General features: G+C 46.2%; 1 protein-coding gene across 1 annotated transcript in view; it reads left to right on the forward strand.

Moving 5' to 3' along the window:
• The window catches only part of ERICH6B (glutamate rich 6B), a 29,208-nt gene that overhangs the window by 13,972 nt on the left and 2,165 nt on the right, over window positions 1-13,071 (forward strand). The window contains 8 exon segments of the mRNA XM_032679249.1: window positions 1,149-1,152; window positions 2,190-2,275; window positions 3,505-3,614; window positions 8,774-8,894; window positions 10,727-10,757; window positions 11,247-11,297; window positions 11,299-11,336; window positions 11,637-11,786. Coding sequence (XP_032535140.1) covers window positions 1,149-1,152; window positions 2,190-2,275; window positions 3,505-3,614; window positions 8,774-8,894; window positions 10,727-10,757; window positions 11,247-11,297; window positions 11,299-11,336; window positions 11,637-11,786 — 591 coding nt within the window.

Genomic DNA, 13,071 nt, shown 5'->3' on the forward strand with positions numbered 1-13,071 from the left:
CAGCCAGCTGTCCATGCATTGTTGAGGTTGCACCCTGAGCTTTAATGGGCAGGCAGGTTGCTCAGTGTAATCACATCTCATCCTCAAGCAAACACTGTGGAAGTGTCCTGAGTCTCTCACCTACCCCCTGGTCCTAGGAATTTGGGCTTGATACGGTCCCTGTCAACCTGGACATGGCCCTTTACGGGGCTCTGCTTCTCATGTGTAAGGCAGCGATGATGGCATTTTACTAACTCAGCAGAGCTGGGAGAACAAACACACAATAGAGGCACCAGAGCATCACTACTCTCCCTGTTCCTCAAAAGTTTTCATCCACAGATGCATTAATTTGTGTGTGCTGTGCCCAGCATCCTTTATAATTTATAGGTAACTAATAAGAAATCAGTGATGTGTAAAGGCCTTGTTGAATTACTAATGAAGATAAATTAAAAAAAAAAAAAAAATAAAAAAGCCCTTCACTCCTTACCCTGAATCAGAATACAGTCAAGGCCCAAACGTAGTGTGTTCGGTATCTCATTGTCCTAATTTTTTTGTGTTTTTTAAATTTTTTTTATTTGTCAAGGCCACAGGCATCTTTAAATCAGTATGTCACAGTGGCTGTAAGAAATTATCCCTACATTGCACAGATAGAAGTGTCTGGACACCTTGGTAGTTCCGTGTTGTAGGCTCAGAATGATTTCATACCCTGACTGACAACTTTAGGTGAAAGGAGACAGAGGGAGGGTGTATGGAAAGCCCCAGTTGCTGCTGGACGTGCTACGGTAAAGGAGGGATGTCCCAGAAGAGCTGCAGTCCATGTGGGTGTGGAGCGATACCATACCATCAGCTGAGTGGGGGTCACCTAATGCCATTTGCAGAACTGTGTAAACTGAGATAAACAGAAAAGCAATTTTAGGACTGATATAACCTTGTTTCACCCAGTGATCTAGAGGCAAGGAAAGCAGTAAGATGATAGAAGACTTTGTGCACAGCTGCTACCAATAGTCCTTGTCCATTTTGGCGGGCTGGCAGTTACCCCTCTCCACTCTGCTGTCCTTACCTTCATGAGTGCATCTCTCCCCTCTGTGTGCTGCAGACCTAATTTTCACAGGGATATATACCTTTCATTACTGATATCCTAAGTTCCGTTCTGTTCCTCTCCTCTCAAGTAAGGTACCCTCCTGGTAAACCAGGACAGTGCTGAGCACCTCACCTGAAAGCCCAGCAGCTAACAAGCATCATCAAGAGTGTTCTGAACCAATTTGACCCCCCTCTGCCAAAGAGCAGGTATAAGCTGATTTTGCAGTGAGCTGCCCCTTAAAAGATGCTATCCATCACTACCCTAAGGCATAATGCTACAGCTGAGGGATGACAGCTGCTTGAGGTGGGAGGATGCCTAGATGTTCTCAGGATCTCCAGCCTAACTGTGTCAGTGTGAGCTGTCTCAGTCAACAGAGATGGTCATGACCAAGAATGGAGGAATATTTCAGTTTTGAACTTCTTGATTTTAACAGGCCTCCTCAGGTAGATAGTTCCCTCTCTTTTTGCCTGAAAAGGGGGAACTGATTCACTTGAAATCCACCAGCTGTTTGATGGTGCTGTCATTGCAGTCTACCAGCAATGTGCAAAAACTGTTCCTCCCCTCCCTGCCTCCAGCAGTCCTCAGGTTGTCCCTCCTTCTTGCCACCAGTAAGATGGGCCTCTGCAATCATCCAAGGCCATTTTTCAAGGCCAGCAGGTTTCAAAGGACATTTGAGGGCTTTCTGAACCATTCACAAATGGCATTCAAATCAATCACATTGATTTCGAGGGACTCATAAGACACCTCAGTGTTTTAGGGGATCCTGGCCTAAGGGTTTCTCCGTGAGTGAAGCACACTGTCACTAGGCTGTCTAGGGTTCATGAAATGCTTAGCTAGCAAAACAACTGCTTGGCTACAGCTTTCTGCCAAAAGATAGCCAGGTCGTGCTTCAATGCAGATGTCTCAGGGAAAAAATGTGCAGTGCATTAGAGAGCTGTGACTCATAGAATAATTATCCTCATTTCTCATAGTTTATTAATAATTTAAACCCAATCTTGATGTTATTGATCTATCATTGAATCGGAGATTTATTTCAGATCTGTAGTCACTGAAGCAGTAAATTTAATCCCCCTTCCCTCCCACCCTTCTATCCACTAAACTCACTTTATAACTAAAACATGATGTTTAGGCTGTTTCAATAACAGGAGAGGAGAATAAGAGCTCAGAGGCAGCGGGTGGCAGGAGCAGCCTTAAGCCCACAGATGATCAGTGGCAGTGACATGAGGTTCTGGTTTTAATACATCATTTTTGACCAAACCATCCCTTACACACTGCCTCAGGGATGCCAAAAGGACCAGAAGCTGCTTGCTGGCACATGCATCACAACCAGATCCTAGACCAGTTTTGCCTGTTTTCATCTAGGTTTTCTTGTCCATTCCCACCATTAACCATCAGTTTGTACACATCCCAGTCCTACTCTTTGTCCTCTGGAAACACAGATATGAGCTCATCAAGGTTAAGTGCCTGCAACACGTGGGCTGTTGCAAGGCACACAAGCTCTTGGGTCCAATACTAATCTTACTTAAACTGGTGAAAACCTGAAGCAGCTGCCTTGGTGTCCCAGGAGTACCATGAGTGTAAAATCCATTTATGTGCGTGGAGGATCAAGCCTAGAGAACTATAATGTGAAGACTCCTACAGCAGTGCTCACTGGGCTGTACCATGTGTCTAGTGAATTCAATAATACAACAGCAAGACTTGGCCTTTAAAGGAAGCCAGGAATAGAAAACAGCATCCTTTATGGCTGTAAAGTGCCCAGAAGAGTGATTTTTGTAGGTAAATGAAATACATTTTTATTAGACCAATTGTAGTATACAGTTGGGTTGGAAAACATGTTCTTCGATGTACGAACTCTTTCTCAGATCTGGAAGAAAACAAAGGTGCCCAAATGCTCATCTATTCTTTTCCATCTATATTAAGAGATATTAAATATATTACCATCCCCTGCCAGCCCATCCTTGCTGCTCACCTTAGACCCTGCAGCTGAAACCACAGCAAGTGGGGGCTTTTGGTCACCACTGGGGGTCCTGCAGCTATGGGAACGTGTGAGAGGGCCAAGTTGTCGCAGGCTTGCTCTAAAAAGCAAACCAGATCAGTGTCACCAGACAGACAGGATATGTTGGTACGATAAAGGGCTGCATGCACTCCCAAATGCGTGCTCTTAGCGTGTCTGGTGTTTCTTGCCCAAGTGGGAAACATTCCTAGAGACGAAGAGCAGGAAAACAAAGCACAGCAAACACAATATAGTCTATTGTGTTCCAGAGGTATCATTCTTAATGGAATAGTCATGGAGCTGAATTTTCCTTAGTTTGGTGAATTTTTGGGTTTCAGTTTATGTTAGCTAAACCTAGAATAAGACCAGGGAAATGCTGATATTTCATTGATCCTGAAGGACAAGGTGCTAGCACTAACACATCAAAATGTAGGTGCTGGGTGTTTTGCAGGACTGTTGGGAGTGGAGCAAGTCCAGGGAAATCCATGACTGGAAATGCTGCTGGATGCTGGGTCCCTGTGACACTGGGTCTCACCTATACCAATGGGACCATTGTCATTGGCAAGTCACAGCTCCTGCAAAGCGCAGGCTTGGCAGTATTAAAGCTTTCTCTTCTCTGAAGCCTGAGAGACTTGTTTGGTGAGTTTTCACCTGAAAACATAAATTCCTGGAAATTGGGGCTTTCATGTGGTTGCAAAGCAGTGACCTCCTTCCTCCCTCTCTTTAGTGAAACAGGTGGAGTGAGTCATCACAGGCACAGGAGTGAGTCATTGCATCACTACTGCAAGTCTATTTTAAGTACCCACCTGTGGTGGGAGCAGATTCAGTGCCTCTCTGAATACATAACCTTTCCTACCCCAGTTCACACCTGCACCAGGGAGTTAGGAAGATGTTTTCAGTACTGAGCAGCTGAGTAGAGAAGCCAAGCATCACTTCAGGCTTGGTTTACTCAGAATATGCCATTTAGCATATTCAGGTCTCATTGCATTCTGATGAGGTGAGGAAATGTCTTTTCCTGCCGTTTTGGGAGGATGTAACTAGAGAGCTGTGTCCACATCTCTTTCCCCCCAAGCTACGTGCCTTCTACTCCAACTTTTTTGCTGGAGATATCTGTTCCTTGCTACTGACAATATTAGGCCCCTAATTCAGCTGAGGAATGACCTTGGGCCTTGACACAGGATGCAATTGACTTTCTGGGCTGCGAGATCACATTGCTGTGTCATGTTGAGCTTCTCATCAACCAACACCCCTAAGTCCTCAGTAGCGCTGTCAATCCATTCTCTGTCCAGCCTGTATTTGTTCTTGGGGTTGCCCTGACCCATGTGTGGGACCTTGCACTGGCCTTGTTGTACTTCATGAGATTTGTTGGGGCCAACCTCTCAAGCCTGTCAAGGTCCCTCTGGATTGCATTTGTTAGGTAGAGAGTGGTTGCCTGAAGCAGGGGATGTGCACCATGGTGACATCTGCTCCAGCATTTTCCAGAAGAAATGCCAGGCAACTGGAGTGACACAGCTGCAGAGTCGCTGCCTCTGCTATCTCCCCTTACCCATTCCAAACCTCTTGGTCTCCCATCACTGGGGCACAGCAGCTTGAAATCTGCAGGAGAATTCCTGGAAATCCAGCTCTATGCCTTCCCCTGCCCTGCAGCTTGTCCCTCCAACCCTCCTTTTGCTTGCCAGGCATTTGTATAAATAGGATTAACATCTGCAGTTACACTTAGCTAGGTTGCAAATTACACAGGCTATCAAGCCTCGTGCTTCAGGGCATACATTGATTACCATCAGAGGGACAAAAATTAGTTTTTTCAATAACAGAATATTGCCTGATTTACTGGGAACATTACAGGGCAGAGTGGATTAGCCTTTGCCATCAGTATCAGTTATGCGTTATTACCACATCAAAGCACCAGACATGGGTGAGCTGCTTCCATCCAGACGGGGTTGGAGGTGGCTGGGTTTGGAGGAGCAGAGTTGGTCTTTAAAACTGACACAGATTTCTGAAGCTGCTTATAAAATGTGCCACCAGCAAGCTGTGCTCCCTGCTTCTGCTTGCCTACCTCCTGGGCTGCGTACCTTCAGCTGATCAGAGGAGTCTGCCCTCTTCTCCTTTGTCCCTTGGCATTTCTTGACTCTGATGGGATCAAGAGGTATCAGAGGATCTGGGACTCACTGTAACAGCAGACTGGGAGACACCTTTACTGAAAGGTCTGCTGACCCCATCCTTATTGTGTTTCCAGAGGCTTGCAAGAGGAGCTGAGGCCCCTGTTCTCTCCCTATAATGGATGAACAGCTTTACCCACTTTCAAGCCATCTCTTTTCCTCCACCTTGGCAGCAAATGCTTTTCTCATTTGAATGGAAGAGCTAGAATTGACAGAAAATCTAAAATAAGAAACGTAATTAGCACAAAACTTTTAATTCCCCTTTCTAAGCCATTTCTAAATGTGTTAGTGCTTATTTATTGAACTTGGCTTGACATTTAGACAGTTCTTTTAATGCTAATAGGGTTGATTGCGGGGTTGAATCCTACTGCTTTGAGGAAATGGCTGCTCAGTATTCAGAGCTGCCAAGTTCCCCCTGCACAGAAATACACTCTTTTCTTCGCAGGAAATATGTATTATTCAGCACAAATATATTAACATGAGGCCATCGCAGGAGTGAGGAGCCTGTGCCAGTGATACTGCACCAACAGCCCATGCACAGAGTGTATGGCCATGGAGTGCCAGGGCTCTGCCTTTCTGTGGCTATAAACTCTCTCCAGCATGAGCTGGACAGTGCCAGCCCTCTTGATGGGAAGTGGGCTGGGGTTTGCCCTAGTTCATCTTTGTGGCTCTGGTGCTGGGGCCACTCTGAGGAAGAGGAAGAGGAAGCCACCCAGTTTCCCCAGGTTGCAGTCAGGACCTGGGGTTTCCTACCCTTGCCCACTGGCATTTCCCACTTAAAACCAAGACTCTCATCTTCCTTCTAGAGACAAACCGAGAAGGGATTCCTCCTTCCTAATAGAAATCTAGGGGCAAGAAATGTGGGTGGGGGTTTTTTCCCATAACAGTCACTATCAGAGTATTTACTTCTGTGTGTTTAATGGGCCTTTTTGTGCTCCCCCTCCTGCAGATCAATGGACAGGACAGATGTCTGACTGTCCTCCCGTTTCAATGTGTATTATCAGTACCCCTTCAGAGTTGCTGCAAAATAGCACAAATATCAATAAGAATAGAATTTTAACTTAAATTTACTTTAAATTAGGCTTTATAGGTGAAAATTGTAGGTTTTCAGAAAATAAGCCTCACCACCACATTACTGAGCATGCGACGTCAACACAAGGGTGCCTGGGCAATGCAACAGCCTCCAGAAATGGGACAGGCTTCTAAATGCTGACAGTGACAAGCCAGCCTGGCTTGACAAGCTTTGCCAAGGGCTAGCCAAATGCAATGAGATTACCCTGATCTGGGGAACAGAGATACTTGAGCTCAGGAATTTCCCCCTGGGTGTGATTACCTTGTAATAACCACTATCCCTCATCCTCATTTCTAGCTGTAAAAGAGGTGCAGAGCGAGGTTAACCCTAGTTTGTGTCCATTAGCCAGTAAACTGTCAAGGCATGGTTTTTAAGGCAACCTTGGAAAAGTGCACAGGAACAATAATGTCTCTGTCATTAAGGTGGTGAGGTTTCAACTAGAAGAGGCACTTATATACTGTGTCAGTGTAGCATTCAAGTGTTTGCTTTTAATTTACTGGGGGAAATCTTAGTGAATCGCTCAGGTCTGGACCGGCCATTAGAGCCATTGCTGAATTTTCTTTTCCCCTCAATTTCCTGTTGCTCAAAACCAGGCATTCTCTTTCCATGATGCCTTGGAACGATAAATCCAGGGTGATCTAGCTCAGGCTGGAAGAATGTGAGCTGACTGCTGTAGAACATCCTTGTTCTGAGACACAGCCACTAACAGGTCACATTTTCACTTCAGAGTGAGATGCATATGAGAGGTCTGCATGGAGCACAAGGTTGCATTCCAGAACAACTTGGCCTCCAGCTGAGGACCTGCAGAGAAGACTTGTCCATGCAAGAGAAGGCTTTTGCTTTGGGAGATAAAGGAAAATGGGATGCATCTGCCTGTGAGTCTTGGTGGAAGACTTGTAACACTGAAAACTGGTCCTGGTGTAGAGCCTTGGTCACTGAAGAGCCACCAAGCAGCTCTACCTCTGTGATGCAGGGGGCTGAATCAGAAACAGTGACAGGCAATAGCACCAGACACCTCAGGTCATTTTGCCTTAGTGGGAGACATGGTCTGGTGTGAAATGCAGGACATAGGGATGACTGCATAGGGTCAGCCCCCAAAATACACCTGGCCCAGTATCCTACCCTGGATGAGACCCAGCAGATGCTCAGGAAGTAATACAAAAATAGAGCAAACATTTGTTTATACTTCCCAGAATACTCTCCATTTCCCTAGTGGTCTGTGACTCAGGAACATCCTGAACTGTAGATGCCAGTTTTACATTTAATAGCCCTTGATGGATTCCTCTTCCATTGATTAGCTTGCACCCTATTGAAACAACACAAATTTTAAACATCCACTGTACTCTATGGCAAGGAGTGCCGCAGCTAAAAATCCCCTTTGTTTATTTTGAACTTGTCACTTGATAATTTTCTTTAATGTTCACTCTCTTCCTTTGAAGAGCACTGAATAATATGAACAGCTGTTCCCCAGTCACATTGCTCTTCCTTTCAGAAAACTCGGTCGTATTTTTTCTTCAGTCATTTTTTCTTCCAGGATAAAAAGTCTTAATCTATTAAGTCATTCCCTGAATGGAGGCCCTTTTGTGCTTTTGATCATCTTCCATTACCTTCCTCTATAACTTTTCTATTTCTTCTGTATCATATTTGAGATCAGTGAATCAGGACTGCACAATGGTATTCAAGAGAAGGAAGTCCACGGATTTATACGGCAGCATAATGATTTCCCCTGTTTTGCTCTCTCCTCCTTTCCTAATAATTCCTACTTTTCTGTTTGCTTTTTTGATTGCTACTGAGTCTTGAGCTGACATTTGCCTAGAGTATCTATTATAACCTGAAGATTTTGCTCCCGAGTGGAAATAGCCAGCTCAGAGCCCATTATTTTGTATGTAAAGTTAGGATTGTCTTTTCCCATGTGCATCACTTTACATTTATCTACATCAGATTTCATCTGTGATTTTATTACCATTTTATTCAGTGCCGTGTGGGTCTTCCCGCAACTATTCACAGTCAACCATTTGCCTCAACCACTCTGAATGTCATCAGCAAACTTCTCCTCTCTCTGCTTGCTGCTATTTTGAGATTATTTATGAATATTTTGAAAGCATAGAACAATGTTTAGGCTCATTTAGCAGCTTCCTCTCTCAAATCTGAAGTGATGTCTCCCAAGGAGAAGGAAGAAATGCAGTTTCCCAAGCTCTTGCGGTGTCACTGGAGAACAGCTGGCATTTCTGGGAATAAATGGCATTGTGCCTAACCAGCATGACTACTTTTCCCCTTCCACAGATAGGATGGGGGGGTGACGCCACTCGCTGGGATGTGTCTTCCCCCACCAGACCAGTGGAAGATGGACTCAAGCACAAAGAGGTGTGCAGAAGAAAAAGAGGTAGAGTGGAAGCAATGGATGACAAAGCTTTTCTCTGAGAAAACCCCTGCACACAAAGTTGTGTTGAATGAATAGGAGGTAACTGGCAACTCTTCCTTGCAAAAAGTGATCTGGGAGCCTGTTGAGCTTGCCCGAGGGAGTTCAGTGCCAGAGTCAGGTGAGGAGTCTCTATCCATGGGAGGAGAACATGACGATGATGGAGAGTCACTGCCCTCTGCACAGGCAAGGTGAGACCCAGCTGGTCAGTTAGCAAGAATACCCAGAGATCACCAGTGATGAGCACTTTTTCAGTGGTGTATTTTCCCCAGGAAGCAGCACCTTGTAGCAGTGCAGGGATCATTGTTGGGGAGCAACAACAAGGGGCACTTCTTTCTGCTGAGGGTATCCTTGTTTGGGGAAAGAGGCTGGAGAGTTGCTGCTGCTATTTGTAGCCAAAAGGAGTCCAACTGAGCATCACTCCAGCACCAGAGGCGAGCATGAAATTAATTCACCTAGGGAAAAAACAGGAGGGGAACTTAATTGCTCTGGTGGAGGGTTCCGCATCCCTGTCCAGTGGCGTACCTTGGAGCCACAGGGTCACACAGAACATTTCCCTCTCCTCCTAGAAATGGGGATGCTTTCCCAGATAGCAGAAGGTTTTCTGCATCACTTGAGTTATCCATGCTTTGTTGCTCTTTCCTCTTTTCTCCCATCATTTTGATCCTTTGGGGTTAGACTTGCAAGTGCCATCATATCTTCATGGAAGCAACAGTCCACACTGAAATTTGCCTCCAGTTCTGAGAGGCAGTGCAAAGTCCAAGTGCAACTCAGGTCTCCAGGTTGGTTCTGTTTTAGGCCCTTTGGGCAGGGTCTGTCTTCTGGCTCTGCAGGGATCAGCAGTGTAAGTGGTGTGCAGCACTTGGTCCCACCAGCCACACAAGCTGAGTTTTGCCTTGAGAGACTGGAGTGGCAGTCAGGGACACAACATGCAGGTGGGATAAGACAGGGCTCCCAGTCACACATGTGATGAACTGTGTAAGCAGGATGTCCCAAAAGCTGAGACTCACCTCACCTATGGAAGTGCATACACATGCCTTCCCCCATCACCTGCAGCTCCACTTGACCTAAAGGCAGGAAAACAGGCTCTACTCACTTCCATACCATTCACCTCTCTTACCTCCCAAACCAGGCTGCTCCATCCAAACTGCCTAGCGGGGTCAGATCCAGGCTGCTCAGCTAGAAATCAGGAGGGGATGTACTCCTGGTCCCAGGCCAAGCCCCAGTCCAAGAGTTTAACAGCACAGGCAAAAGCTTTATAGGATACAAGCAGCCTTGAATTCATCAGTAGGGACATCACCACTGTGTCCAGCAAGGGATGGTGTGTCCTGGAGTGTCCCCTCAACCCAGCTGCCAAGAGAAGCAGCTCCCCAGTGCTTGTTGTCCCAGCCCTGGCGACCTTATGAGGGTAAGCAAAGACTGGATTTCTGTCTCATCAGCCAGGGGCTGGATGGGATCCCCCTGACAGCTCAGGCCCCTGCAGCACTCTCTTCCCTCCCTGCCTCCCCTCTCCCCTCCCCAGCCAGACAGCATTGCTGTTTCTGTGGGTGTGCAAGAAAATTACCTGTGATTTATCACACAATCAGTGATTTTGTTGGCTTTTTTATTTTCAACATAGAAGCATGTTATACTGCTCTCCCATACTGAAGTATAGGGTAGGGGTAGCAAATCCTCCTGCGTGGGACTATTTGTCTTTTTAGCCCCATAAAAAGCCTGAAAAATAAAAGCAAGAACAAATCTCTGGTTTGTTGCTTTTTTGTTCCCCTCTATCCCTTACAACCAGGAAGGAGATTCTTAGCAATTCTGCAGAGCCAAAATGTGCATCTTCAGGTTATATACAAATTAGTGCCACAGTTACAGCTGGAGTCAGACACTTCATGTGTACGAAATGCAGCTACCTGGGAGCTGCTGCAGACAAGTCCCTCGGGTCCCCGAGACAGACACAGCCTGAGCACAGTCCCTTTCTGCGCGTGAAAATTAGCTGATGCATTAATGATGATCTCTTTGCTTTCCCCTCTCCTAGTTGCTCTTCATTCTTCCCAGAGAAGCAGGTGGTAACACTGCTTATTTCTGTTAGACAGTGTTAAACCCAGCTCCCTTGTAACGCTGGGAGCTAAGCCCGTAGCAAAGAAATGTTTCCGTGTTGCTCGTTGGTACCTTGCAGGATAAATTACTTGTGTGTCTGATGGAAAGAGGGCCCTTAGCAAATTATATCCTCAGAGAGCAGCTACTAACATAGCATAAGAAGACTTGAGTTTTGTATATGAAATGTGAAAACACAGAAGTGAAGGATGAATTTTTCTCAGTTATTTGAAGGAGTTTAATTAAAAAGTAAGCAAACAAACAAATAAAAAAATCCTAAACCCAGGCTACGTGGAAAGCACAGAGCGTGATGGTCTGGCAGTGTTCTGGGGTTGGTACCGCTGTGTGGAAAAAAAAGCCTGGGGCATAGCATCCACATCCTCTATGTTCAGGCAGACAACCCTACCACACTTTCCTCACACCCCTTCCTGCCTCTCACCACCTCGGTTTTGCTCCTGCAGCACTGTCATTCTTCTGAGCCCAGAAGACAATGTTATGCTGATGGACAGATGGTTTTTTCTCCTGTTCCAGGATGGAACTGGTCAGGTTTAGTATCCAGCACCAACAACACTTGTGTGGGGGAACACCTGCAGGAATGCCCTGCCTCCAGCTGGGTCACTGTGACCCTCCTCCCTTAGATAACTCCCCTCAGCCACCTGGACTGGCTACACAACTCGTGCTGCTCTTATAAGGAAATGAGGTCTAGAGATCTGGCTGTCTTGGGGGTGGCTGTCTTAAGGGTGGTGGAAGCTGGGGTAACTTCCCCTAGACACTCTCCCATGATGGTTTTCTTCCAAAGCCTACTTTATGTGGGCCTTCTGTGGGCTCACCTTTCCTTGACTGTTTGTCAGCTACACATTGGGCAACGTGGCTGTTTTCATCACATTCACCAAGGAAGGCCTGTTCACCTATTGCATGCAGAACAGCAGGTACCCAGGGCTGAGGACTGCCTCTGGGAGCCGTGGTCACAGGGTCTGCTCCCACCCTGATGGCCACCTCTGGTGACTGCAAGCCTGGGGGACACCAGGTCCCAGCTCACACCCAAACAGTCCCAGTGGCATCCCAGGGCTTTAATGCATGCCAAAAGCACCTTCAATTTTTTACTCTATATTTATTTTTTCCTATGTGAAAGCTCATGAAAAGTACAGCCTACTAGAGTGGTTGTTTCTTGTGTTGTGCACCAAGGTTGCAGGTGCAGGCAGGGTGCACAGCACAAGGGCACTTGGGTATTGCCCCATTGCAATTGCCAGTGACATTTGTCCACAGATGTCCTCATATCCCCTGGCATGAGGATTGATCCTGGCATCTACTTTACCAGCTTCCCATGGATCCCCAAGTGGCCATGTTGGAAAAACATGGGCCTGCTATCTGCACAAGGGGAATCCAAAATAGCCAGTCAGTTAGCTTGAGGTTAGCATTGCTTCTGGTTTGTTTCACATCTCCAGAGAGTGCTTCTCAGTAAAAATGACTTAGGTGACCAATTTCACAGAATCACAGAATCATTAGGGTTGGAAGGGAACCCTGGAGATCATTTAGTCCAACCCCCCCTGCCAAGGCAGGTTTATCTAGAGGAGTCTCCTTCTTGCAGTCTAAGTTGTAATATGAAGTGACTGTTGTAATATGAAGTGACTGATGGTTTTAGTAAAAATGGCTAGTGTTTGAGCCATCAAATATTAATTTTTGACACTCCATTCCCAGTCTCCAAAGTTTCACTTCAGAAAGCTAGTGTCTGGGGACAGTAAATCCCATCTCAATTTTACAAGTCCGCCCTGTGCTGAGGCTAATTAATGAACATCCTAAATGTCTAACTGGCTATTGCAAATCATTTTAAATAGCTTTTGCAATAATGCTTCCATCAGACTCCTGCAGTCCTACCCTTTGCCTGCAGACATGTTGGTCTTTCATCCATCACACGGCAGCCAGGTTTTACAGCCTGACACCAAGGCGATCCCTGGCAGCACTAAACCATTGCTGATCTGCTGTGGGTCTCTCCTGACCTCACAGGATCACAGGCTTCCCATCGGTGTTAGCCATGTACCAGCTGCTGGCTCACCACTGAGCTGGGGCAGGCTGCTACAACCCACCCAGCCTCCCCCAGCACTAAAGGGCAATACTAAGAGACCACTCCGATATTTGTAAAGAGAATATTGTAGTTTTGATGAGAGGAAAAGAGAAAACCAACAGCCTGTCCTACTTATGGACTGGTTCAGGCTTGCCCATGGCAAGCACACTGTAGTACATCACAGCAAAGTTAGATTTGTTTTTTTTTTCTTGCTGTTTTTTCAA

The sequence above is a fragment of the Chiroxiphia lanceolata genome, chromosome 2, assembly GCF_009829145.1.
Source record: "Chiroxiphia lanceolata isolate bChiLan1 chromosome 2, bChiLan1.pri, whole genome shotgun sequence".
Lineage (NCBI taxonomy): Eukaryota > Metazoa > Chordata > Aves > Passeriformes > Pipridae > Chiroxiphia > Chiroxiphia lanceolata.